General features: G+C 40.1%; 1 protein-coding gene across 4 annotated transcripts in view; it reads right to left on the bottom strand.

Annotated features, from left to right (window-relative positions):
* The window catches only part of DCX (doublecortin), a 125,027-nt gene that overhangs the window by 98,623 nt on the left and 438 nt on the right, over nt 1-25,966 (bottom strand). For 3 of the 4 annotated variants that reach the window (XM_015128025.3, XM_002806358.4, XM_028841836.2), the window contains exons 2-3: nt 24,257-24,642; nt 15,217-15,557 (exon numbers count right to left, since the gene is read on the bottom strand). In XM_015128025.3, coding sequence (XP_014983511.1) covers nt 15,217-15,557; nt 24,257-24,620 — 705 coding nt within the window. In that variant the 5' untranslated portion in view covers nt 24,621-24,642. Of the gene's footprint in view, nt 1-15,216; nt 15,558-24,256; nt 24,643-24,975; nt 25,197-25,966 lie in introns of those variants that run through there. The other variant, XM_028841837.2, reaches the window with a different exon arrangement.

Consider the following 25,966-nt stretch of genomic DNA (forward strand, 5'->3'; position numbering starts at 1 on the left):
TGTTCTGTTTCAGCCTGGGACTTGACAAGGGCAAGAGCAGTATGGAGCAGATACTGTCATCCTTGAAAGCCACATCCAGCTGGGGGTATGGGAACCTATTGATTGATTTAAACAATTTTTTTTTTTTTTTTTTTTTTTTTTTTTTGCTTGGCAAGATGGGAAGGAGAATGATTGCTGTCTGACCTCAGGTCTCAGCAAGGTCCCTGTGGAGAAGACAACCTCCATACCGCTCGGTGAACTCAACCAGAGCCAGCACTGTTAAGCTGAGTGGAAATGTGTGTGTGAATTTTTTTAGCTTGCTCAGTAACAGTTATTTCCTCTGAAGTCCAAGTGCTAGCCCCGGACCAAGCCAGAAAAATATCTACAAGCAAGGTGGCAATGTAAAGTAAAACCCCATGAGAGTGTCCCCTCTAAATTCTTATCTTCTATTTATATCAGTCCATGTTTAATCCCAACCACCACCAGCTTCCAGATAGGGCTTATTGGTAAATTGTTAGGAGACAAACTCTTCAGCAGTCAATGTGATAGCAGTGGTCAGATTCAGAACCCTACTCCAGGGTGGGGTGGCTGTTGCTAAGGAAGATTATGGTTGGGGTTGACATAGAGCTGCCTAAATTAACTACCACTAATATAGACATGGATTAAAACCAGCCCTACCCTCTTTTCTCTGGATGAACTGCAGTAATCCATTTCATTGCTAATCAACTTCCACTCCACCTTCACTCAGCTGCCTTCTGTAGGACCACAGGCTAAATGACAGAAACAGTTTCAGCCTGAAAATGAATGACACCATTCATCATTCCCAGAAGCCTCTCCTGGAAGATGCTGAGGAGGCAGATTTCTATTCCCAACTCAGTCCACCAAGCCAGAAAAAAATGCCTATTGACAGCATTTTATTACCATGCTCTGTAGAGTGGGTAAAATGTGTTAGAACAAAGGAAGTGGAGGGGACCTCCTTGGTACATCTCAATTAGTAGTTGGTACATCCAAGAAGCTACCGCATTCTTAGACTAAACCTTCAGTGAGTCATACCATTCTTATTCATTGCTTAATCCATGTGACCTCACAATGCCAGCCCAGAAATCAGATAGCTCTGTATATCCAGGGTTGATTATCTGTTAAGTATAGTAGGCAAAGTGCCTAGGGCCCACAGCACTGTTATGTACCCATGAAAAGGGTTTAATTTCTTTGAAAACCAGAAACATAAACTTTTTCGTTGGTAAAAATGCTGTAAAATGTAATATTAATATATTCATCTTTATATCAGCACAATGGTAGTTTGTTTTTTACTGGAGGAAGAGATCCACAAAGGCAAAAGTGCCGAGGGCCCACCAAAAGCATAATGTATTCCTAAGTTTATCAAATATTCCTAAAAATCCAAAATCTAAAGGGTAGGATGACCTGCTAGAGAACTCACACTTCTTTTAATCAGAGAAATCTGGGAAAGCACAAACATCGATTCCCAGCAGGAGACAAGTCAAACACTTGAAACTCCAAGCAAGGCAAGGCTCCATTCTCTTTGCAAACAGCAAGAGGAAGTTCACCTATCAACTGCCATATTAAATAAACTGTGGAGGCAAATACTGCCAGAGGGAGGCTTTTTATCAAGGCTGTAATGTCTCTGGTGAGTAAGACCAGAAATGTTCTGACATATAAATATTTATATACGACTTCATCAGATGAGACAGCCAATACTTAAAAGAAACAGGGGCACAAGTGTGTGTATGCAGACACAAAGAGACTTAGAGAGGTGCTGGTCTCTGGCTCAAAACCTCTCTTAAGGGATATTATCGTGCTGTGCGAGCCATTCAGACCCTTAGGGTCTTCCAAATTATTGCCAGCTGGACAAGTATGGGCTTGGTGAAATAGAAAGTATGCAGTCTATTTAAATAGTAAACACTACTTATGGAAGTTAAAGTCTAATTAGTAAACCTGACTGATTCCTCCAGTGAGACTCTGCAGCATGGTGTGGTGAGTGGAAGGAGTGCTTGTTTGTATAGGACTAAATCTATTGTGAAGGTTCTAAACCTGGCAATTGATATTTACTGCCTCTTTACCACTAAGGCTAGAGAAGCCAGACTTTAATGCCTATAACCAATAGGATTTTCCTAACTTCTTACAACTTTGGGGGACTATTCAAACATCTTCTAGAAAATTTGCCCCTTTTGTTCAATTTCTCCTTTTCCTTCTATAGTTTATTTCAGAGATGGATGCTCTAAAGTCCTGCCCTTACCATGGGTGAATAGGTGTTACCTTTGCAGTGATTGTTGGTACTCTATCTACAAAGCCCTTCTTGTTTTAGTTTATAAGCCCTATCAAAATGCAGTGGTGCCTGTTTTCTTTCAATTTAATTATTCCTTTCAGCCTTGAAGGTTTTTCCTCTTCAAGATTCTCTAATTAAAATGCAAATAAATACCTGAGGCAAAGACTAGTGGTTCCCAAAGTACATTCTACCATATGGTCATAGATTTATTTTTAAGGTTTGGTGTTCAAACAAGTTTGGGGAATACTGGTCTAAACACAAGCAGGTTTCTTTGTAGAGGGATTCTTGGAGTCTTTTTTCCAAGAGAAGACTATACTATACAATGTTAGTAAACTTATTTGACCACAATATTTGATCAGACCAGTGTTACATGTAGCGTAATTTGAGAAATGTGGTCTAAATTGATAGGCGCTAACATAGTGAGGATTGATTTGTTAGAGCCTTACCAACTAAATCCATGAACTATGATGAAGGCTCTGAGAAAATCAGACTCAGAAATGTCTGATCTATCTGAGTTAGGGCTTTAAGTGATAAGACAAGAGCACAATTGGACTAAGGGCTAGCTCTATATGTTATAACATATACATGACATAAGTAAGTTACACGGGACATTTTAGCAACCAACTACATATAACACAAGAGCTAGCAAAGAGAAAATGGGACACTGGACAGACAAGTTTTGATAGATCTGGAGCATGGGAAGCTGCCAAGAGACAGATCCAATAGCCAGTCATAGCTCCATCTGCCTAGTCACCTCTGAGAGTCTTTATGAGCCAAGGCTTGCCCTCTGGTCTGCTGGAGAATTTTGCTTTCTGTTCCCAGCAATAAGGACTATTCAAATCAGCTGGATTTTATTGATTTACTATCCTAAATCTTTATCTGAAACAGACCCTGTCTGCTACATTTGACACAGCTGCCCGCACCTGCCTTTTAGTGTTCTCTGGATACATCTTCATCTAGTTCTCCATGGTTCTCTCTAGTAATTCCCAGGCTCTTATGCCTACCCACCCATTTAATGCAAACGTCTACAGGGCCTTTTCCTTGGACAGTTTCTCACATGCACCCTTGGTAAGCTCATCTACTTACCTGATTTTAACTACCATTGTTTGAAGATTACTCCCAAGCCTGAATCTCTAGCCCAGACCTCTCTCTTGATTTCCAGATCCATATCTATCGCTACCTTCTGGATTCTCCACTTAGATGTAGCAAAGGACCCCAAGTTCAATGCGTCTAAACCCCATAGCCAGGTGTGGTGAGACACGCTTGTTGTCCCAGTTACTTGGGAGGCTAAAGTGGAAGGATCACTTGAGCCTCGGAGTTTGAAGCAGCGGTGAGCAAGGATCATGCCACTGCACTCCAGCCGGGGTGATAGAACAAGATCCTGTCAATAAATAAATAAATAACCCTACTTCTTGCCCTGGTTTTCCCTACATCAGTGAGTGGCCCCACCATCCACCCACATAACTGAACCATAAACCTCAGAGTCACCTGAGTCCTCCAATTCCCTCACTTGTGGTAGGCAGAATTCTAAGAATGACCCCCCAATGACTCTTGCCTTTGTATATTCTCCTCTCTTTGAATTTTAATTATGAGTTGCCATTCCCATGATTATGTTATGTTTCATGGCAAAAAGGGCTTTTTTATATGTAATTAATGTTACTAAATTAGTTAACTTTGGGTTAATCAAAGGGGAGATTATCCAGTTGGGACCAATTTAATCACATGACCCCATTAAAAGCAGAAAATTTGCTCTGGCTAGTGGCAGAAAAGGAAGTCAGAGAGATTCTAAGCATGAGAACAATCTGATGTATGTTGTTGGCTTGAAAATGGAAGGGGACATGTGAGAAGAATGTGGGTAACCTTTAGAAGCTGAAAACATTTCTCAGCTGACATCTAAGGACATGGGAATTGAAATCTGCCCCAAACCTGAACAAGCATGGAACTAGACTCATCCCCAGAGCCTCCAGAAATAAAGCCTATCTTATCTGACACCTTGACTTCACCCTTGTGAGACCCTAAGCAGAGAATCTAGTTAAGCCTTTAACTCTGACCTATAGAACTGTGACATAATAGATGAATGTTGTTCTGAGCTGCTATGTTTGTGGTAACTTATTACACAGCAATAGACAATTAATACACCCTCAAATTCAATTAATCACTAAGTTCTCCAGTTTCTACCTCACAAATATTTATTGGCTTTGTTTTCTCCTTTTTTATTTCCACTACTGCTGCCTCGATTTAGATCCTTCTATTCTCCTGCCTGTACTACCACACAGCCTCTATCTGGACTCTTTACTAGTTTTGTCTTCCTGAAATCCAAAACAATAGTGACCTACTCAAACTGCATATCTGATAATATAATTCCCCTGCTTAAAATCCTTCAGTGGGGTCTGGCACAGTGGCTAACACCTGTAATCCCAGCACTTTGGGAGGCTGAGGCAGGCAGATCACTTGAGCTCAGGAGTTTGAGACAGCCTGGCCAACATGGTGAGATCCTGTCTCTACAAAAAATACAAAAATTAGCTATATGTGGTGGTCCATGCCTGTAGTCCCAGCTACTCAAGAAGCTGAGGCTGAGGTGGGAAAATCGCTTGAGCCCAGGAGGATGAGGCTGCTGTGAGCCAAAATCATACCACTGCATTCCAGCCTGGGCAACAGTGATACCCTGCCAAAAAAGAAAAAAGAATCCTTTACTGGCTTCTGTTAACACATGGTAACAATCAAGTTCTGATATGGTTTGGCTCTGTGCCCCAACCCAAATTTCATGTTGAATTGTAGTTCCCAATATTGGAAGAAGGACTTGGTGGGAGGTGAGTGAATCATGGGGACAGATTTTTCCCATGCTTTTCTCATGATAGTGAGTGAGATCTCATGAGATCTGACGGTTTAAAAGTGTTTGGCACTTCCCCTTTGCTCTCTCTCTCTCTCTCCTGCCACCATGTGAAGAAGGTCCTTGCTTCCTTTTCACCTTCTGTCATGATTGTTAGTTTCCTGAGGCCTCCCAGTCATGCTTCCTATTAAGCCTGTGGAGCTGTGTGTCAATTAAACCTCTTTTTTTTTTTTTTTTCCATAAATTACCCAGTCTCAGATAGTTCATTATAGCAGTGTGAAAATGGACCAATACAAGTTCCTTAACACAGTTTACAAGGTCATTGCTAAATATTGCCTTTGCCTTCTTTTCAGCTTCATCTTCTGCTGTGTCTGCCCAGCACCTTACCTGTAATGCAGGGTTTCTCAACTACTGTAGACATTTGGGACCAGATCACTTGTATTTTGTGGGGGGAAGTGCTGTTCTGTGCAGTGTAAGATGTTCAGCAGCATCCCTGGCCTATACCAACTAGATGTCAGCAGCACCCTTTCCCTAGTTGTGACAACCAAAAATATATCTACCAAGTGTCCCCTGGACAGCAAATTGTCCTAGTCGATGACAACTGGGCTAACGATGAAGACCTGCTGTGGCTCCCTACACCCAAGTTGCTTTTTATCTCATGAGCTAACATCACAAGACCTGAAGAGGGTAGAATATGTGGTATCGATTATGAAAGTATTCTAAATCTAGGAAAAATTAATAAGACTGGAATTCTAGAAGCTCCTTTTTCTGCTCCTTTTTCAAAATAAGAAACTTTGGTGGTTCGGAGGAGAATCTGTGACCCACTGGATTGAAGGTCCCAACTGTTTAGAATGCATCTTTGATTCTGGAAAGTTAGGAGGGCCAAGGTAGGACTCAGATAAAAAGAACAAAATAGCTTCTTAGGATTTGTTCTAGCTTTAAGAAAAGTTAATAAAGAAACCCTCACGTTTCCTTCTATACTGTTTAGGCAAGAACTCTGGGGGACAAATATCTACATAGAAATGAAAAGACTGTGAATTTCTTTGTTTGGAGCATGCCTTGGGGTACATGTTTTAGAAACATGAGTTTGGTGGTTAGGGGATAGGACATCAAGAAACCTCAACACCCAGCAATTCTATTACTAGATATATATTCAAGAGAAATGAAGATATATGTCTATACCTAAATCATGCACAAATGTTTATAGCAGCATTATTAATAGGCAAAACATGGAGCAACCCAAATGTTCATCAACAAATGAATGGATAAATAAAATGTGGTATATCCATACAATGGAGTATTATTCAGCGATAAAAAAGAACAAAGTACAGATAGATACATGACAGAACATGGATGACCCTTGAAAATATTATGTTAAGTGAAAGAAGCTAGTCACTTAGCATATATGTGTGAATCATAAAATGTGATTCATTTATACAAAATGTTCAGAAAAGGCAAATGTATAGAACTATGAAGTAGATTGGTGGTTGCTTAGGGCTGTGGAGGATAGAGGGTAGGAGAGGTAATAAAAATATTCTAAAATTGACTTTGGTGATGGTCACACACATCTGTGAGCATATTAAAATCATTGAACTATACACTTTGAATAAGGGAAATATGTGATATGTGAATTATATCTCAAGATGTTACAAAAGAAAATAACCCCAACAATTTTGGACATCTCCTTACTCCCCTCCCCCAGTCCTGTTTAGCATCACCAGAAGGGTATAGGATATGCGACAGGGAAGTTCAGATAGTTCTGGGTGGGAACTCTAGGAGTCTAGAACATGGCAGGGGCACTGTCAAGGAACAATAGCCCATTTTAGCCTCTCCTATCAAGCCCCCTTTTTTCCCTACGAAATGAGACTAAGCCAGCCTTACTAATACAGCCTTAGAGTATTGTAGAGTACTTGTATTTTAGAGTATTGTTGAGTAGAGTACTGTTCCACAACATCTGTATAGGAGAAGCTCCTGTGTTCCATTAGTTCACACCTACAGTTCTTAAAAATTATAAAAACCTTTAGAGGGCTTGGCTATATGAACCACTGCTCATATTTAGTTTAAATTAAGAAAACTGCCTTATCTTTTCTTTTCAACAAATAGTGCTAGAAAAATCAGATATCTATGTGCCCCTCCCTCAAAAGAACCTTGACTCTTAACCTGTACACAAAATTTAACACAAAATGAATCAGAGATTTAAATCTAAGAGCTAAAAATATAAAACTTCTAGAAGAACACATGGGAGAAAATTTTTGAGACGTTGGGTTAGGTAAAGATTTCTTAGATATGACACCAAGGTATAATGCATAAAAGAAAAATTAATAAGTCAGACTTCATCAAAATGAAAACTTTTTTCTCTTGAAAAACTAAAAAAACCATTAAGAAAATGAAGACATGCTACAGACTGGCAGAAAATACTTACAAATCACATATGTGACAAAGGACTTGTATCCAGAATACATAGAGAACTCTTACAACTCATTAATAAGAAGCCTAATAATTCAATTAAAGAATGGGCAAATGATCTGAATAGACATTTTTCCAAAGAAGATATACAATTGTCCAATAAGCATGTGAAAATATGTGTGACATCATTAGTCACTAGGGAAATGCAAACAAATCAAGAAAAACCACAATTAGATACCACTTCAAACCCACTAGGATGGATCTAATAAAAAAAAATGATAACAAGTGTTGGTGAGGATGTGAAGAAACTGGAACTCTCATACATTGCAAATAGGGATGGAAAATGGTGCAGCCACTTTGGAAAACCATTTGACAGTTTCTTAAAATTTTAAACACACTATACAGCCCAGCAATACAATTTTGAGATATTTACCCTAGATAAATGAAGACATATATCTATATAAAAATCTGTACATGAATGTTCATAGTAGCATTATCACAATAGCCAAAAGATAGAAACAACCCAAATGTCCATTAATAGATAGATGAGTAAATACAGTGTGGTAAGTTCATACAATAGAATGTTATTCACCCATAAAAGAAATGAAGTACCAATATATGCTACAATATGGATGAACCCTGAAAACATTATGCTAAGTCAAGCAAGCCAGGCACAAAAGGCCACATGATTCCATTATTATTAAATGTCATGAATAGGACAATCCTTAGAGCAAAAAGTAGATAAGTGATTGTTTAGGGATGGGGAAGTGGAATCAGAGAACTAGAGGGCAATGTCTAAAGGGCACAGCGTTTCTTTTAGGGATAATGAAAATATTCTAAAATTGATTGTGGTGATGGATGCAGACCTCTGTGAATATACTAAAAGCTGTTGAATTTTATACTTAAAATGAGTGAGGTATGTAATATGGGGATTATATTTCAATAAAGCTGTTTTTAAAAACTGTTTTTGGAGACAATGCTTTTTCTCCCACTTTGAGGGAATGACAATAATGAAACAGATGAAAATAAAGAACTAAGAACAAAATGACTGTTGCTTCAACAGTTTTAAATGGAACAGCCTGCATCCCTGGATAGATCAATCCCCACTTGATGAATCTCTTCAGTCTACTCAAGAAATAGCAATGCATTTAGCGCCAGTGCTAACCACCCCCATTAGCAATAATCCTTCCCCAGCACTGAAAATAGCACCACTGCGATAGAAATAGCTTAATAATGGCACCATCAAACACTTGCCAAAATTTTAGCAGGCTGGCTTTTGTCTTGCTTTGTTTTGTGAGTCCTCTGCCCTTTGCTCCTTATGCCATCCACAATGTGAAGAAAAGGGGGTCAAATGAACATTACAAGTTTGAAAATATTCTTTGGTGATGTCATTGCAGGCAGCAAGAAAGATCTGAATATAAGAATTATGCAAATACCATTTAGAGGCCATCCTGGAAAGCAATGTATCCACCAAGGTAATTACTACATCACATTGACAATCTTTAGGAGCACAGAGAGGTGGAGTACATTCAGAAGAGTGAAAACATATCTAGACAGAACCAACTCTATGAGATGAATACTCTGTTACTGTGGAACTAGAAGGACTCTTCCAGGTCATATACTAAGCCTCCTTAAAAAATTAAGGCCCCAAAAGAGATGTGATTGGCTCCACATTACATAGCTAGGGAAGAACAGAGTGAAGACTAAAACTCAGGCCTCTGAATCCCAGCCTAGGGCTCTTTCCACTTGCTGAATGCTAGACAGTGACAGACTAGTCAGTACAAGAGACTGGAATTCTATGCCAAAGCTTTTGATTGAATTGGCCAAGTCACACCTCTATCACTGCTCAGAGCCAGGAGCATCTCAACAATAATAAAACTCTAAGAGGATAAATTACTGAAGAAATAACTGATCACCAGGCTACACTTAGTCCTTTCTTTCCAGAAGGGCAGTATATTCAATGTTTGGCCACTCTTTTAAAGTGTGAAATCTACCACCATGTATGAGATGGTAGTTTGCAAACTGTCTCCCTTCACAGAGCCCAGCCTGGCTTTCCACCTTTGTTCTATTACACTTCATGCTCAAGCCAATCCTCCCAAAGCCTTTCTCTAGGAACCTCTGAAAGGTTGGGGAAGGAGAATTTTGGTAATAAAAACATCAACTTTCCAGCCTTGATCTTCTTAAGTGAAGGCCGATGATAAATGACCTCCCTCTTGGTGCATAATTTATGCCCACGTGGCCTTTTCTAATGAGCCCAATGTTGACTGACAGGGTCATAACATTAGGAGAAGAGAGAGAGGTTGACTCTGAGAGAGCTGGAGGCCAGTGAGTATAAATAAGATCAGATATTACTGGGGAAAGCAGAGATAACAGGGGAGAGAAAAACTGGCTATGTAGGCAAACGAAAAACACGCCTACCTTGGTAAGTGCATTCAACGTTTCCAAGGTTAAATCCAATCTGTCTTCCTGTGTTTCCTGCAATTGCCTTTGTGCTTACAGCACCCAGTTCTTTTGTGTGGCAACGTGGAAAGGGCAAGTCTTTCCTAGAATACTAACCAGCAATTGAAACATCCTTCATGCTCTCATCTGTGTATTATGCATCAACCATTTCCTTAAAACCCCTGTACTAGTTTCCAAGGCTATGGATAATCTTGGAATTGGCTTAAACTTCTCCTCTGTTATTCTGAGACCTGTAATCCCAGGTCCAAGTAGTCGGTGCTATAAAGGTACAGACAAAAACATAAAATAAATCCATCCAATTGAAAATTGGCCTAACAAAGCTAGAACGAGCACTAAAGGCCATACTTATGCCTTAGGCATGTATATTGAAGCAATAGTGAATCTTTTCTTGCACAGATTCTGGGTGTGGACAAAACTGAATCTAGACATATCAATCAGTGTAGCATGAAAATGGACGATGTGAAGACCAGCTGCACCCCTGTGTATTAGGCCAAAAAGCTGAAAGTCTGTTATTAAAGCTCTGCAATTAATTTTCAGGCCAGAACATGTATCTATTAAACTACTACTATCATGTGAACCAGAAATTTGGGTCCTAGTTTTTATATATCCATGACTTTTATGCATGAAAATCAATGTGTACTTTAGTTATGGAAATTAGTAATTGGATAATTTTGTCAACACTCTACAACCACTCCAGCTGCCAAGGAATCAAAAGAACACTTTTCACCTGCAAGTGAACTCATATGCATCATCATCCAATCCTCTATCATGTCCTCTTTGACCTCTTAGAAATCTATTTTAATCCCTGGGAGTAGCCAGAGCCCTACCAACTACTTCTTATACAATTAATAACTTCTTATTGAGGTGAGGAATCAATTGGGGTGTCTTCCTACTAGTAGTGGTTGGCTTTCCTGTCTACACAGACCACAAATATCTCAGAGGCAAGAGGTCAGTAAACCAATCTTCCATAACATCAAATATAAGCTAAAAAGATCAAGGGCTCTAAAAGACACATCCAAACAAAATAAAAACAGAAAGGAGCCATGTCTGCAGATTGCTTGTCAATCAGTGTAAGCCAATCAGTCAAATGGTACACACAACTACAGAAGCAACAATAAATTTGCAATAACCAACTGGGCTCTTTTAGCTGATATTATTTATATGAAGAGGGAAAACCACTTGGTTTGGTCGATTTGGAATCCAGTTATAGTAAACACTGAAATCAAGCGACGGCTTGATTTCACGAACAAATCACTCCATAACAAATAGCCTTAACCATACTTTGTTCTTTTCAACTAAGTGCCTTGTGTCATGTGTAGCCAAAAACAGGCATTGGAGTCTCATCCAAGCAAGTCAAGCTATTGCAATACATGTGACTTCGGTCTCCACGAAAAGGATTATATTCGCAAGCGTATGAATACCCACTAATAATCAAAGTAATTGACAGGTGTTAACATTAGAGCTGTCATCACCAGACCTGGGAAATGAGCTGAGCTCCAAAATTTTGAATTTGGCAACAACTTTCACTATACCCAGCATCTATTTTGTAATTAGTAGGTTTGTCCATGTACCCCCAAATTTTATTTAATGTCCTTTCTGTAACAAAACAACAATGTTTAATTTGTGGTTACCCTGTGCCTACCAATCTTACCATTAAAGTTATGGTAGTTAGTTCCTAATCATCAGTGTTTTATGTAAACAACATTTTCTTTTTTTTTTTTTTTTTTTTTTTTTTTTTTTTTAGGTGGAGTCTCGCTCTGTCGCCCAGGCTGGAGTGCAGTGGCACCATCTCTGCTCACTGCCAGCTCCACCTCCCGGGTTCACGCCATTCTCCTGCCTCAGCCTCCCAAGTAGCTGGGACTACAGGCGCCTGCCACCACGCCCGGCTAATTTTTTGTATTTTTAGTAGATACGGGGCTTCACTGTGTTAGCCAGGATGGTCTCGATCTCCTGACCTCGTGATCCGCCTGCCTCGGCCTCCCAAAGTGCTGGGATTGTAGGCATGAGCCACCGCATCCGGCCTATGTAAACAACATTTTCTAGTGCACGCTGTGTGTGTGTGTGTGTGTGTGTGTATACATACATATACATATATGTATGTGTGGGTTTGTGTGTGTGTATGTTTCATTAAAAATGTTTGTGGTTAAGTAGGATTGGGATGGATTTCCTTGCTGTAGAACTTCTCAGAGCATTCAATGTGCCAGTGAGTAGTGTGAATCTCTAAGAATGGCACACAATTTGCAGCATTTTACAACCTTATTTGCCCACAGAATTCTTTTTGGAGAGCTTTTTGAGGTGAGGACATGGAGACATTTCTCCTTAGACTGTATTTAGGGAAATGCTTTAAATGCCTGCCCTCAGTGACTTCCAAGTAAACCACCAGTTAGAAATCACCTGGGTGGAATATGCACTCCTTTGGAAGCCCGCTATCTCTTCTGAAAGACCTAAGGATAATGTCCGGGGAATTGAAAGAAGAAGGGTCCTCAAAACATCTACCTGGGCCATGAGAGAATCTGTTTATGTCAGTTCATTCAATCAACAAACATTTATAGAGCATCCATAATATACCAGGAGCTGAGCATTAATTTAAAAAAAAGGTTAGGATTGCTTTTACCCTCCTTAGTAGAGACAGAAATTTTCAAAAATAAAGTGACATTTGAACCAGGTCTTATAAGATGACCTCCAGGGGTCAGGGTGGGCAGAGGAAGACGTTTTAAAGAAAGGGAACGTATATACAGAGGTACAGATGCCTGAAAGGGCATTGTTCAGATCCACTGGGCATCACTCTATTTCTCTATATAAATGTCATATCATATACTGGCATTTTGTAATGTGTTCCCCAAAGAAAGGGAACTGATGCTTAAAGGAGTTTGAGACAGTTTGCCACTCTGCATGACCTGCTGAAGGACAAAACCCTGTGCATCACTGGACTGGAGCTTGCTTCCCTAGAAGATGGAGGTGTCCCTTTATGTGTTATTTGGAACAAAAGCAGAATGCCAAAGCATGGTGTATATTCACAAATATTGGAAATTTATAATAAGAATGATAGAGATAAAGTAGGGAGAAGAGGCTAGGCGTGGTGGCTCATGTCTATAATCCTAGCACTTTGGAAGGCCAAAGTGGGCAGATTGCCTTAGCTTGGGAGTTCGAGATCAGCCTGGGCAACACAGTGAAACCCCGTTTCTACTAAAATACAAAAAATTAGTCGGGTGTTGCAGCATGTATCTGTAGTCCCAGCTACTTGGGAGGCTGAGGCAGGAGAATTGCTTGAACCCGGGAGGCAGAGGTTGCAGTGAGCCGAATTCACACCACTGCACTCCAGCCTGGGTGACAGAGTGAGACTCTGTCTCCAAAAGTAAATAAATAAATAAATAAATAAATAAATAAATAAAGTGGGAGTAAGAGAGCTAACATTTATTAACATACAAAAATTGCCAAAAATCTCATTTAATGATGAATTGTATGCATATATTGCATATATATATATATATATATATATCTCCATGTGTCAATTTACAAAGTGCTTTCATATCCATTATTTAATTCGATCCTCATAAAAGCCCTGTGAGCATGGTCAGGGCAGGTGTGATCAGTCCTTTTGTACAGAGGAGGAGTGTGAGGTTCAGGACAGTTAAGTGGTTAAGTGACAATATCAAGACTAGAGTCCAAATCTTCTTAATCCCAGTCTTATGTTTTTGATTTGCATATTCCTATATTACTTCACAAGGCTGAAGGCACAAGGAATTAGATTTATGCCTAATATAAAGAAACTCTAAAAATCACAGCTGTTGAACAGTGAAATCGGCTGCCTTATAGTCTTATAGAGTGATTGTAGAGGATATCTATGCCTTAGGTGGAATATTAAATGTCATGGCTTCTAAAGTCATTCTCAACTCTGTGATCCAATGATTCCAAACTTTACATGTCCTATTTCTCTGAGATGAGATTTTGGCAATCAGGCCTATACTTAGACAGCTCCTGTTTATTACATACATACATGGTGCTTAGAAGTTAGACACTCTTAGAGAAATGCTTGGGAATTGGAGATTTTCCCAACATCACAGACAAACCCATTGCTTTGGTACAACAAACATAAGTCAGGTATAACCAATGCATCCAGGTAGCTCTCAGATCACAAAATGATGGGAAACAAAGGCCACATATTTCTCAAAATTGCAAAGTACACAGTACATGGGTGGGTTTTCCCTGAAACTTAAAATCTTGGAGCACACATTATTATCAGAAATTATAGGAGGAGGCACAGGTCTGCATTTGAACACTCATCAGTAACTTTGATATATAGTGAATCCACCTTTTTAGAATCTATATAGTTGTTTAAACACCAAAGGCATTTTAAGAGGTAGAATATATGGACTGATACTAATCCACACTTGTCTTTTCTGATGGGAGACCAGGCTTCTCTTTAGAGCCAACAGAACCAGCCACTGTTCCAATTCCCTTGGAATATTTTTGTTGTATATTTACAGCTCCCTATGCTCAAGAGAATGGTGCATCTGTCTGATGGAGACGCCTGGCTGCATTCTTTCCCAGATATTAATATAGGTGGTACTTTAGTAGTATAACCAATGACATGAAGAACCTGATTTGGAGGGGGAACAGATGGCAGCATCTTTCTTGGGCTAATTTTAGGATCCTGAAATAGTCCCTTTCTCACACAAACCATCAGTGGAACCAAATTAAGACAGCTATGTCATATGGAAAAGAGAAAGAGAATAAGTATGGTTTAGTGTGAGGCAAAGACAACGAGCCAGAGGCTTCAGTACTTTCCCCGTATCTGACTTCTTTCAGAGCATATGAAAGTCACTTCAACTTCCGTTTATCAAAATTGTTGCTGAGCACCAATGTGAGGGTATCTAAAAAGTAATGAATGGGCAAATATCATTTCAGTCACGTGTATTGAACAATGAAGAATGCATCATATAATAGCTAAATTCATATCCATAAGAATTCATAGAACCTAGATTCTAACACATCTTTCATAGCAGATAAAGAAGGTGAGGCTAAGTGACCATTCTGCAAGGTAAATCAGAAGCAGATTGAATTTCAGAGCCTCAGATTCCTGATTCATTGTTTTGCCTGCTGAAAATACATTTTCTTCAAATGAAACACATAATATCAGGTTGTGATGATGAGATGTGGAGGAAGAGTCCATCTACAAGAAATGATATTTTAGGTATAACATGATCATGTAAGAATTTAGAAAAAAATGAGAAAAGTACTTTGAAAAAGTACCTACCTGTTTTCCATCCAGAGTGTAGAGTTTTTTGACAACCCCGGTCTCCAGTTTGATGGCTTCCGTGATATCAGTGAGAACTTGCTCAAAAGAGTGGGCTGTCTTCTTGTTCAGAAGCACACGCACAGCTTTCCGAGGCTTCACCCCACTGCGGATGATGGTAACCAGCTTGGGGCGCACAAAGTCCTTGTTCTCCCTGGCCTGCGCACTGTTGCTGCTAGCCAAGGACTGGGGGGCTTTCATATTGGCAGATGTTTTTACGTTGACAGACCAGTTGGGATTGACATTCTTGGTGTACTCCACCTTTTTAAAGAAGTTGTCTGAGGAACAGACATAGCTTTCCCCTAAGGCAAGAAATAAGTGATTAGGTGATTAGTTTAATAGCAGATATATGGATTATTCTAACTAAACAAATACACACTGACACTGGATTGGAACTTTTCAATAAATGGTGATATTAACCAAACTTACGTGCAATTCCTAATTGGGCTAAAAACTTGGCTCATCCAAATTCAAGAGTAATTCTCAAAACATCCTTCAATATAATGGCACACCTAGTTGAAGAACTCTGTAAAGCTAAGGGTTCTAAGGACAAAGAGCATGTCTAAATTTAATATAACAAGTGGAGTTCCAAGTTTGATATGGTTTTTTTGGAATTTAAACATTTATGTTAGTTTCTAGGATGTTTAGCTTTCAGGGGCATTGCTGGAGCATTTTTAACATCTCTATTTCTTAAAATCCCTGTCCTATTTTTGGACTCAAAGTCCCATCCCTTTGTTATATTATGAACCAAGGAAAACTTTCAAATTTAAAACATTTTTATGCCAAGTTAAAATGAACCAAGTAACCTTGTATATCAGGCATACATACATACTTGATAAGAAACCAGATCGTCCTTTGCACAGAGTATATGGCCAAGTATGGAATATTGAAATGTGAAATGTGTGTGCATATGTTGAATGTTTATATGTGTGTATAAGTGTGTCCTCTACCCCTTACACTACACTAGGTAGGGAAACTGTCTAAATAACAACCTGTACATATAAACACCCTAGCTCTTCCTTGAAAAATACTCTCCTGTTTCTACCACTCACCCTTCATCTTTCCATCCTCTCAAAGGATGCACATAAGATCTGTGTATTCAGGGTCATCTTCACCAGTGCTCACCCTTGGCTGCCACAAGTAATGAGGTAAAGAAGTGAGAATACATTATACAGCCTGATTTATGGATTGGAAGGATCTAGTGTAATTTTCACATTTACCTTGGGCTACAGGAAATGACTAATATAGCCAAAGAAATGCAGGGATCAGAGGCAAGAGGAAGGGATTGGACACCTGGGACTATGAGCTAAAGAAAATAGGAAGAGAGATAGGCTCATCCTGGGAGAGAGAATATTGGAAAAGGTTGAATTCATTGAGTAAAACACATTAGCCTCAAGGTATCTAGAAGTTCATTGAGAGGTTGAGCTGCAGAAACAGTGTGATTTAATCAGGCTTAAGTTTTCGGTAATAACCCTAAATAAATAAATAAACCCTAGCCAGTGCACAGAAAGCATTAAACACAATTATAGTCTGATGGCTCTCCTTTGGTCTCAGCAGGAGAACTGCATTCAGAAACACCAGGCGGATAATTCACTCCCTTTGCAAATATTTATTGCTTTGCCATAGCACCAAATCCTTTAAGACATGTTAATGAATAAATTTCTCAGTAATGCTAAGAGAAGTTTCAGTCAAAATCTCTCGGGTACCTTTGAGGACATTTGTGTGTGTGTGTGTGTGTGTGTGTGTGTGTGTGTGTGTGTGGAGGGGGAGGGTAAGTGGCATCCAACATAAGCAAAGTGGCTTCCAAAGCTGCCCTCAGTCCCAGAGTTCTATCTTGACAAGGGGACAAAGGGATGATTTTAAGTGAGGATAGGCACCCTTACTCACTTGGTGCATACATGGACACCCAGGATGAGATGGTCAATACCCCAGCCAAGAGAAGCTCTGATTTCTCTGACTCCCTTGCTGGTTAATTCAACCGAACCCAAGTGATTACAGGCTGGGGTCTTTAATTTTTGACTTAAAAGGATGAAGGAAGGGGCCTTTTTAGTGTCTCCATATATTCACAGCCAATAACTCCCATAACCCTAGAAACGGTCTCTTGACTTAGCAGTTCACCAGATTCATTGCCACCTTGCAGGAGGTCACTGCCTTTGAGTCAGATGTTTTCCATAACTTGTCATGTACTTTAAAACTGTCAGACAACTGGTGGTGTGGAAATGTGAAGCTATATATTTATGATTTCACTCATCCAGTCTCCTCTGGAGAGTCAGCTGTGTAGCCCTATTAGGACTTTGGACTTTTTTGCTCCCATCTCTTAAACCTCTTAAGCCTCTGAAGTATGAGTATGATTAACCATCTCCAGATGAAAATGAACATGATGACTGACAGTTAAAGTATCATATAGCACCCAAGAACTTTCCAGAGGGCCCAGCCCTCAGCCAAATCTATGTTGAGCACCTTCCAGTGGTACATTTTAGTCACTCCACTCTCTCGTTGGGCTGAATATGGAGTAATGGAAAAAGCGCAGCTGATGTGATGTCAGTCAGAATGGGGTCCCCAACACTTCCTAGTTGTGCACTCTAACCTCCCTTCCCTTCAGTTTCTTCTTTCCAAAGCAAGGGTGATAATAAGAACACCTGCCTTGTGGGGTTGTTGTGGGGCATAAATCAGATGATGGATAAAAAGTGCTCAACCCATGGCCAGGCACGGCAGCACATGCCTGTCATCCTGGCACTTTGGGAGGCTGAGGCAGGTGGATCGCTTGAGATCAGAAGTTCAAGACCAGCCTTGGCAACATGGTGAAACCCCATTTCTACTAAAAACACAAAAATTAGCTAGGCATGGTGGCACATGCCTGTAATCCCAGATACTGTGGAGGCTGAGGCAGGAGAATCGCTTGAACCAGGGAGGCAGAGGTTGCAGTGAGCCAAGATCACACCACTGCACTCTACCCTGGGTGACAGAGACAGTGAGACTCCGTCTCAAAATAAAATAAAATAAAATAAAATAAAATAAAATAAAATAAAAATAAAATGCTGATCCCAGAATCTGGAGCATAGTAAGCACTTGATAAATTTCTATTATTACTAAGCCCCTAATCTTATGGAATAGAGGAGAGAACAAGAAGGAAAGAGCAAAGAGGAAAAAGAGGAAGAAATTCCTGAGAGAAAGAGACTAAAAAGAGGAATAGAAGCTGAAGAGAAAAAACAAGAGAAGGTATCAAGGGCAACCATCTAGGAACTGAACTGCGATTACAATACGACATGAGCACTGCTGGGGACCTGTGATTCAAGGATAAGATTTCCTGCTGGTCAGGAGGAGGCTTCCAGTTGTGGCAAATGCCAAATATAGGAGATTTATGCTAACACCCAGCAAAGCCGCTGCTGCCACAGCAGAGGCCCACTGAGGGCAGGATATTTATCATCGTCAAGAGTGACGACTCAGGAGTCACACAGACCTGGATTCAAATCTCAACTAGGCACTTAAAAGCTGTGTGACCTTAGGGAAATCACTTAATCTGTCTGAGTCTCAGCTTTGCCATCTCTAAAGCAAAGATAATGCACTAGGTGACACCTGAGTCCCTTCTAGGTCCAAGAGTCCATAAGAAGGAATCTTCTTCTCTTTTCCATCTCAAACAGGCTTGAGAAAACAAAGCTGTTAGGATAATTAAATGTTAAGAAAATAGCTGCCCACCTCCAAGGACTCTCCACTTCTATGCTAGAAAGACATCAAATGCGCTTCTTTACTAGACTAAGACTTCCTTGTTCTGATTTTGCCAGCATTTTCAATGTCTGCTGCCAGCACTCAGTGCCTCCTGCACATCCTGCTGCCTGGCACTTGGAGCTGGATGAGGTGTGTCGCACCTTTACACAGCTGGGTTCCCATCCTGCCACAGCTTCCAAGGGCTATTTCCTACCAGTTGGGGGCCTAGAGGGAAAGCTGGCTTCAGAGCCAAGCAGGGTGCAAATTGGCTGGAACTAAAAACCTGCTTTAGGGTGAGGGGGTAAGGAGTGAAATCATGGAAGCACAGCTGAAAGGGCAAAAATGAAACAAGCTGTGGGCTCGAGATGATCTAATGTCTACCTCCCTTCTCTTCAAGAAGGCTCCATTTTCAAAAGCATTATATATATATTTGTATCTTCTCAGCACAAAAGCACTTCTGCCTGGGTTTTCTCCTCTTCTCCAGGATTTCCTGACTCAAGAAGGAATATATTAAATGACACTTTACTGTATTATATTAAAATATTAAATGACATTTGATTATATTATCATATCTATTAGCAATGCATCCCTCCCAGGTATCTTAAAATTCTTGTGTTTGACAATGTACTTGCTTTAGTAGTTAGAGATTAAATTAGTGAGAAGGTGGATTCATCTCATTGAAACATATGAGCTATGGTAAAATAACTGGATCATAGCCAGTGTGACTACACAGCTCAGATTTTCTAAGACTGTTCCAATTGTAAATATTCTGTCCCGTGGTCTGTGTAATAACTCTTGAACTTGTCTCAATTTGAGTTCAGAAAAACTGGCTAGTCATAAATGATACCCCCAAAGTTGATCTGGATACTTATATACAAGAAAATGGGAAAAGAATTGGACCAGCCATAAAGGGAAAGAGAAAGATTCTTAAAAAAAAAAAAAAAAAAAAAAGACATGACAAAAGGAAAATCCACCAGTGGATTTTATTCATTGACCTCCTTGGGATACAGCTAATGAGGACCACATCCTACATGACTTCACTAAGACCCTCGGTGTACCCAAGGACTGTGGGAAAACTGACATCAATAACCTTTGATCCAAAATGCTGCCCTTGATACTTTCTGTATCTAGCAGAAAACTGCAGACTAGAGACACTAGACAAAGGAGTGCCATAGGCCAGAGTGATTATTAACCAATCATTTTAAACTTTCATGTATTTTTAGGCTAAAGATGTAATAATGTGGCCATTTGAAAACACAGTGAGTTCTATGCTCTATTATTCCTTTAAGATGTAAAAAGAAAAAAATAAAAACAGATTTCTGCATGTCTCAAAACTCCTACCACTTTAGTGAGGTGAATGGAACCATCAAGATCACCCAGTCTAATACTTCCCAAGTCTAAGTGCTCATAAAAATCATGTGAGGAGATTTGTAAAAACACAAACACTGGGTCCCTACCCCTGGGGATTCTGATTCAATAGATCTTGGGTGTGGCCCAGGAATGTAATATTTTTCTAAAGCTCTGAAAGATTTTGAAAGGCAGCCAGGTTTAGGAACCACTGATCATTACAACCCCTTACTAACATCATTGTCATAATCATTATTATTATTATTTCCATTATTAGTGTCTTTACATCATTAATAATAATAGTACCTGTAGCTATAATTTTACCTTGTCAATGTGTTTCCATATCTATTATTTAAGTTTAACTTTACAACCACCCTGATGGATAGAGAAGGCAGGTGTTACTAGTCCCATTTTACAGTTAAAAATATTACTCACAAGAGATACACAAATGTGGTGGTCTACATATACAATGAAATATTATTCTTCAACAAAAAGGAATGAAGTGCCAATACATGGACAACACAGATAAAATTTGAAAACATTATTCTAAGTGAAAGAAGCACAAAAGACCACATAGTATTTGATTCAATTTATATGAAGTGCCCAGAATAGGCAAAAGTGTGGAGACAGAAAGTAGATTAATCATTGTCTAGAGCTGGAGAGATTGAAGAAAATATTCAGTGACAACTAATTGGAATAGGGTTTCTTTTTGAGGAAATGAAAATGGTCCAAAATTATGTTATGATGATGGTTGCACCACTTGATAAATCTTCTAAAAATCATTGTACGCTTGAATGGGTAAATTTTATGTTATGCAAATTATACCTTAATACAGTTCTTTGTTTTTTTAAAGAGTTATTTTAAAAATAATTAACATGAGTCACATTAATGATAAGGACAAGTCTATGATCATGTAGCTAAACCAGCTATAAACTAGGATAATTCAAACAATAATAACTACCTTTTATTAAGCACTACTGTGTGCCAGGCAGAGTAATATGCACTTTATATCCACTGTCTTGTTTAATCCTCAAAGCCATTGTTCCCACTTTACAGATGACAAACTGAGGCTTAGGGAATCTAGATGGTTTCCTCAAGGTCTTATAGGCTAGCACTGACAGATCCTGGATTTGAACCAAATCGGAGTCCAAAGACCTCTTTTTTTCATTATAATCTGCTGTTTCTAAGACTAGAACTCAATATCCTGATATTTCACGCCGGGAAGTCTAACTGAAAGCAATGTGTATGACTTTTTGATCTTTCGTTCAACCTCTTGTGAAGGGGAACAAAGTCAAAGGACTTCTGTCCTCCATTCCCAGATGGGCAGTTCTAAAATATAAAATAGGAGAGAAAAAGACACATTGTCTTCATCCTCCTCATCCCAGTGCCCTTTCCCATTTGGCTCTGTGTCAGTGGGAAAATTGATCACATTTCTTAACACTATCCCAGAGATAGCCCTGAATTTTCTTGACTGAATAGGCAGTACTCAGGACTAGAAGGGTATTGAGGTCCACTGTGCCTTGTAGTTGTAGATGACATGTGAACAAATGCAACTGAGCCCTATTCACACTTCACATAGTCCGGGAATTCACCAAGAAGTACCACTGCACCCGGGAGTGACAGATAAGAGGAGTTCAATCTAATATGACTCAAAGGGAATCAAGGCAATAGAAAGCTGCAGTCTTTTCAAAATTACATTTATTGCCTACCTATGTTGAACAGAGACTATCACCAGCCCTCTCGTAATACACCAATACACACACACACACACACACACACACACACACATATCTTGGGAGAAAAATCAATAGTAAAAAATGGATTTGGGGGAAAATTTTATGCATATCACCTCTCTTATATCAGACACAGGAATATTCTAATACTTGGTCTGAATACAATGTCACTTGGTTCAGTACTCTTTCCTAATGTCTATTGTGGTCTTTAGAATATCACAGTCCATGGACATGAGGACATATTGGGTGATACAGGGTGCTTTGTCTGTGAAAGTTTTTATGGAGAAATCCCTGAAATTTGACTGAGATGTGGATTTTACAGTGACAAAAGACAGACACCCTAACAATTACTCTGTTGGACAGCTCCCTCGACCTAGCTTCAAACCCTTCGAGGTTGCCGAGGTTGCCGTGACTCTCCTTTATTTTAAGACAAGCACTAGGATGGTCAATCCTTTGATGGTCAGGAAGGGCCTAGGATTAACCTCTGCCTGTCCGTTGAGCACACGATGAAATAATCTAAGCTTCCTGCACATTGCTTTTCAAGGTCATCTACGTAGAAAAATCTTAGCCGGGCACGGTGGCTCACGCCTGTAATCTCAGCACTTTGGGAGGCCAAGGCGAGTGGATCCTGAGGTCAGGAGTTCGAGGCCAGCCTGACCAACATGGAGAAACCCCATCTCTACTAAAAATACAAAATTAGCCAGGCATGGTGGCACATGCCTGTAATCTCAGCTTCTCGGGAGGCTGAGGCAGGAGAATCGCTTGAACCCGGGAGGCAGAGGTTGTGGTGAACCGAGATCATGCCATTGCACTCTAACCTGGGCAACAAGAGCGAAACTCTGTCAAAGAAAGAAAGGAAGAAAGAAAGAAAGAGAGAAAGAAACTCGAATTTGAACCTGAGACTGAGATGCAGCAACCATATGGATGCTGTCTCTTATAAGTAACTAGTCCCAATCACTTTGCCTGACTACTTGGGCAACAGCAGCTATTTGAGAGAAGTAGGATCTTGTACAAAGGAAACCCTCATTCTCCTTTGTCTGGGAACATAAGAAACTTAGAAGCAGTGAAGCAGAGGCAGGTTTTTCCCACATCAAATCCTTTAAGGTGCTATTTCTCCTTCCTTGATAGTTATTTCATAATTTGGTTACTCTAGAGATCTGCCTGCTTTAAACTCACCTTTGCTCAGGGAAAGAAAGGATTGAGGAGAGTGGGCTGGATAATGGGGAAGGGGCTTGAGGAAGAACACATTAATTATCACCACTCCTTCAGGCTGTTCTTTAAAGCACTGTATTAGGTCAAATTGATCACATGTGTTACATCCACCAATTTAAAAATAGGGAAGCATCCTCAGTATAATTGATTTGATAATATAGAACGTTAAAAAATGTGACCCAAGATCTATTTTCTAAATGACCATGAAGAAGACTCTATGGCTGGGTAAGTTCCGGTAAGAGGTGGGATTTTCCCTATTTTGAGGTGGGTACACAGGTTGTTGGGATTTTTGGCAATCTACGTAGAAAATTTAGTTGCCATACAAAAATCTAGAGAAGTTATAAGGGGATTTAGGTATAGTAAGTCAATTCCTATTCTATTAGGAATGGTCTTTATTAAAATACCAGACATACCTACAGCTTTCTTTGGTATTTCTCCCAATGACCTCAGCCTTAGGGACACACCCTAAAGTAGGCTTTTTAGAAGCAACAGCTGAGCAGCAACCACTTACCTAAAAGAATAATTCTCTGTGAATATGTCCAGGAAATTCTGCTCTTAAGGTGCTTATTTCCAATGAGTTGCAATTCACAAATAATTTCTCAGCAGTTCAAAGAAAATTTGGGCATAATATTTTCTCTGTTAACCCAACCAAATGTCCTTCCTTGTTATAACTGTAATGATTTCATGTTCTGCCTCAATAGTGCTACTCAGAGTTAATTATGAACAAAATCTAGAGTAAATGCTACAATTAAGATTTTTCCTTTTTATACCCTGGCAGATAAGCACAATGCATGATCACCACCACTCACACTTCAACCTCAGCAGAGACTGAAGGGTGATTACTAATGGCTCTGTTGATGTCTATAGCATTAGAAATTTGAGCATCAATCAACCCGGTGTTTTGAAAAATACATTGCCTAATTTTTTTCAAAGCAACCCAAGAATGTAACCATAATCAATGATGCCACCTCCCACCAAGGGCCACCACCCACTATTTAAATTACCTTCCTCCAGTTCATCCATGCTTCCGATCTTCCTGGATCCATCAATGGTGTAAATGTAACGCACTCCCTGAGGCAGGTTGATGTTGTCAGACAGAGATCGTGTCAGGTCAGCCAGCAAGGCGTCAAAGCTGCGAAAACGGTCAGAGGACACAGCGTACACAATCCCCTTGAAGTAGCGGTCCCCATTGCGGTAGAAACGTACCTTCTTGGCTTTCTTCTCATTACTCAGTGCCTGCAAGGTTCTGGTTCGGTAGAAGCTACAGTGGGCGCTGTGAGTGGGGCTAGGCAACCCATTCATCCGGGAGCCTCGCATGTTCCTGGATGTCTTATCTCTTTCGTCAAAGTGTCCAAAATCAAGTTCCATATTTTGGTGGAACCTCAGAGACCTGAGCGTTGGAGAAAGGGATGGGGGTGAAGAGAGGGAAAAACAAAAAGGGACCAGGAGAGAGAAAAAAGAAGGGATTTCAAATATTAGCCAGATCCAGATCTGCAATCTGCTGCTTGTGAAAAGAACTGGTTGAAAAAAGCCTGTGACCCATCTGCTGCTTGCCCCTGACCTGCAGGAATATTGATCTTAATAGAGAAGAAGGAGGGGCTGGGCGGGGGTGCTGGTGGTTGTGGGGGTTGGGAGCAAGAGATAGAGAGGGAGGCACTCTTGGCACTGTTCCAGACAGAGGAGAGGGGGAGATTTTGAAATAGCTGAAAATCCTGAGACTTACTGACAGTGGCTCCTATCAAATTGTAACTTCGGGCTAAATACATTAAAACTGGCATCTGTTTCCTCACACATGCCCACATGACTAACAGTTGTAAATGAATCCATAGCCTGACAAAATTCCCCTTGAAGAGAACAGAAGGAGCTAGCCAAGGTTAGCATCTCCAGCTTAGGAAGCAGTCTTTGCATTTCAGTACAATGACTATGAAGGGGGAGTGTTTTCATTTTATTCCAAGCCCTCTTTCCTACTCTAATGTGTGCATCCCATCCCCCCAGAATAAACTAAGATTCTCCTTTAAAGGGACAGCCTCCAGGGAACAGCCAGTGTCTTTGTGCTATTCATCAAACCCTTTCCCCACCAAGCTGGTGCAGCTATCCGACATTCATAAGAAATAAGCTAGGGGGAAAAAAGGATTAGAAAAATAAGTTATTTAACAAGTTATTAGCTCTGTCTTCCCCCGGTATCATTTGTTCACAAAATCCTTTTTTATTTTTTTTCCCCAGTTGCTCCACCCCCTCCCCACCGATGCAGCAACACCTCTTAATGGAATAATTTAATTGTTGAAAGATTCACAAATGAGTCTCCGAACAGCATATGGGACCTTTAGAAGGAAGCACACCTTTCATTGTTCTGGGTCTCTACCCTAATTGAAGTGACATTTTACCCTCACAGAAGGCAATTCACCCCAAACTTGTATGTTGCCCAGGTGCATTAGCTGAGGAAAAGATGGTCATTTGTCAGGTTTTGCTTTTCTCCCTTCTGTTGAACCCCCTCCCCCACCAAGAACCCCAAACAATCAAAACATGAAACCCAATACAACTGAAGCCCCAAATGCTAGCAAATGTAGTGACATCCTAAGAGCCAAACTATTAACATGCATCTCACAGATGGAGATAAAAGGACTCACAAAGCAAGCAGGGCTCAGCTGCTACACACTGCCACATCAATATATTTGCAAGGGACCAGGAGGACAGGAAATAAGAAAGACTGATGC

This window comes from Macaca mulatta, chromosome X (genome assembly GCF_049350105.2).
Source record: "Macaca mulatta isolate MMU2019108-1 chromosome X, T2T-MMU8v2.0, whole genome shotgun sequence".
Taxonomy (NCBI): domain Eukaryota; kingdom Metazoa; phylum Chordata; class Mammalia; order Primates; family Cercopithecidae; genus Macaca; species Macaca mulatta.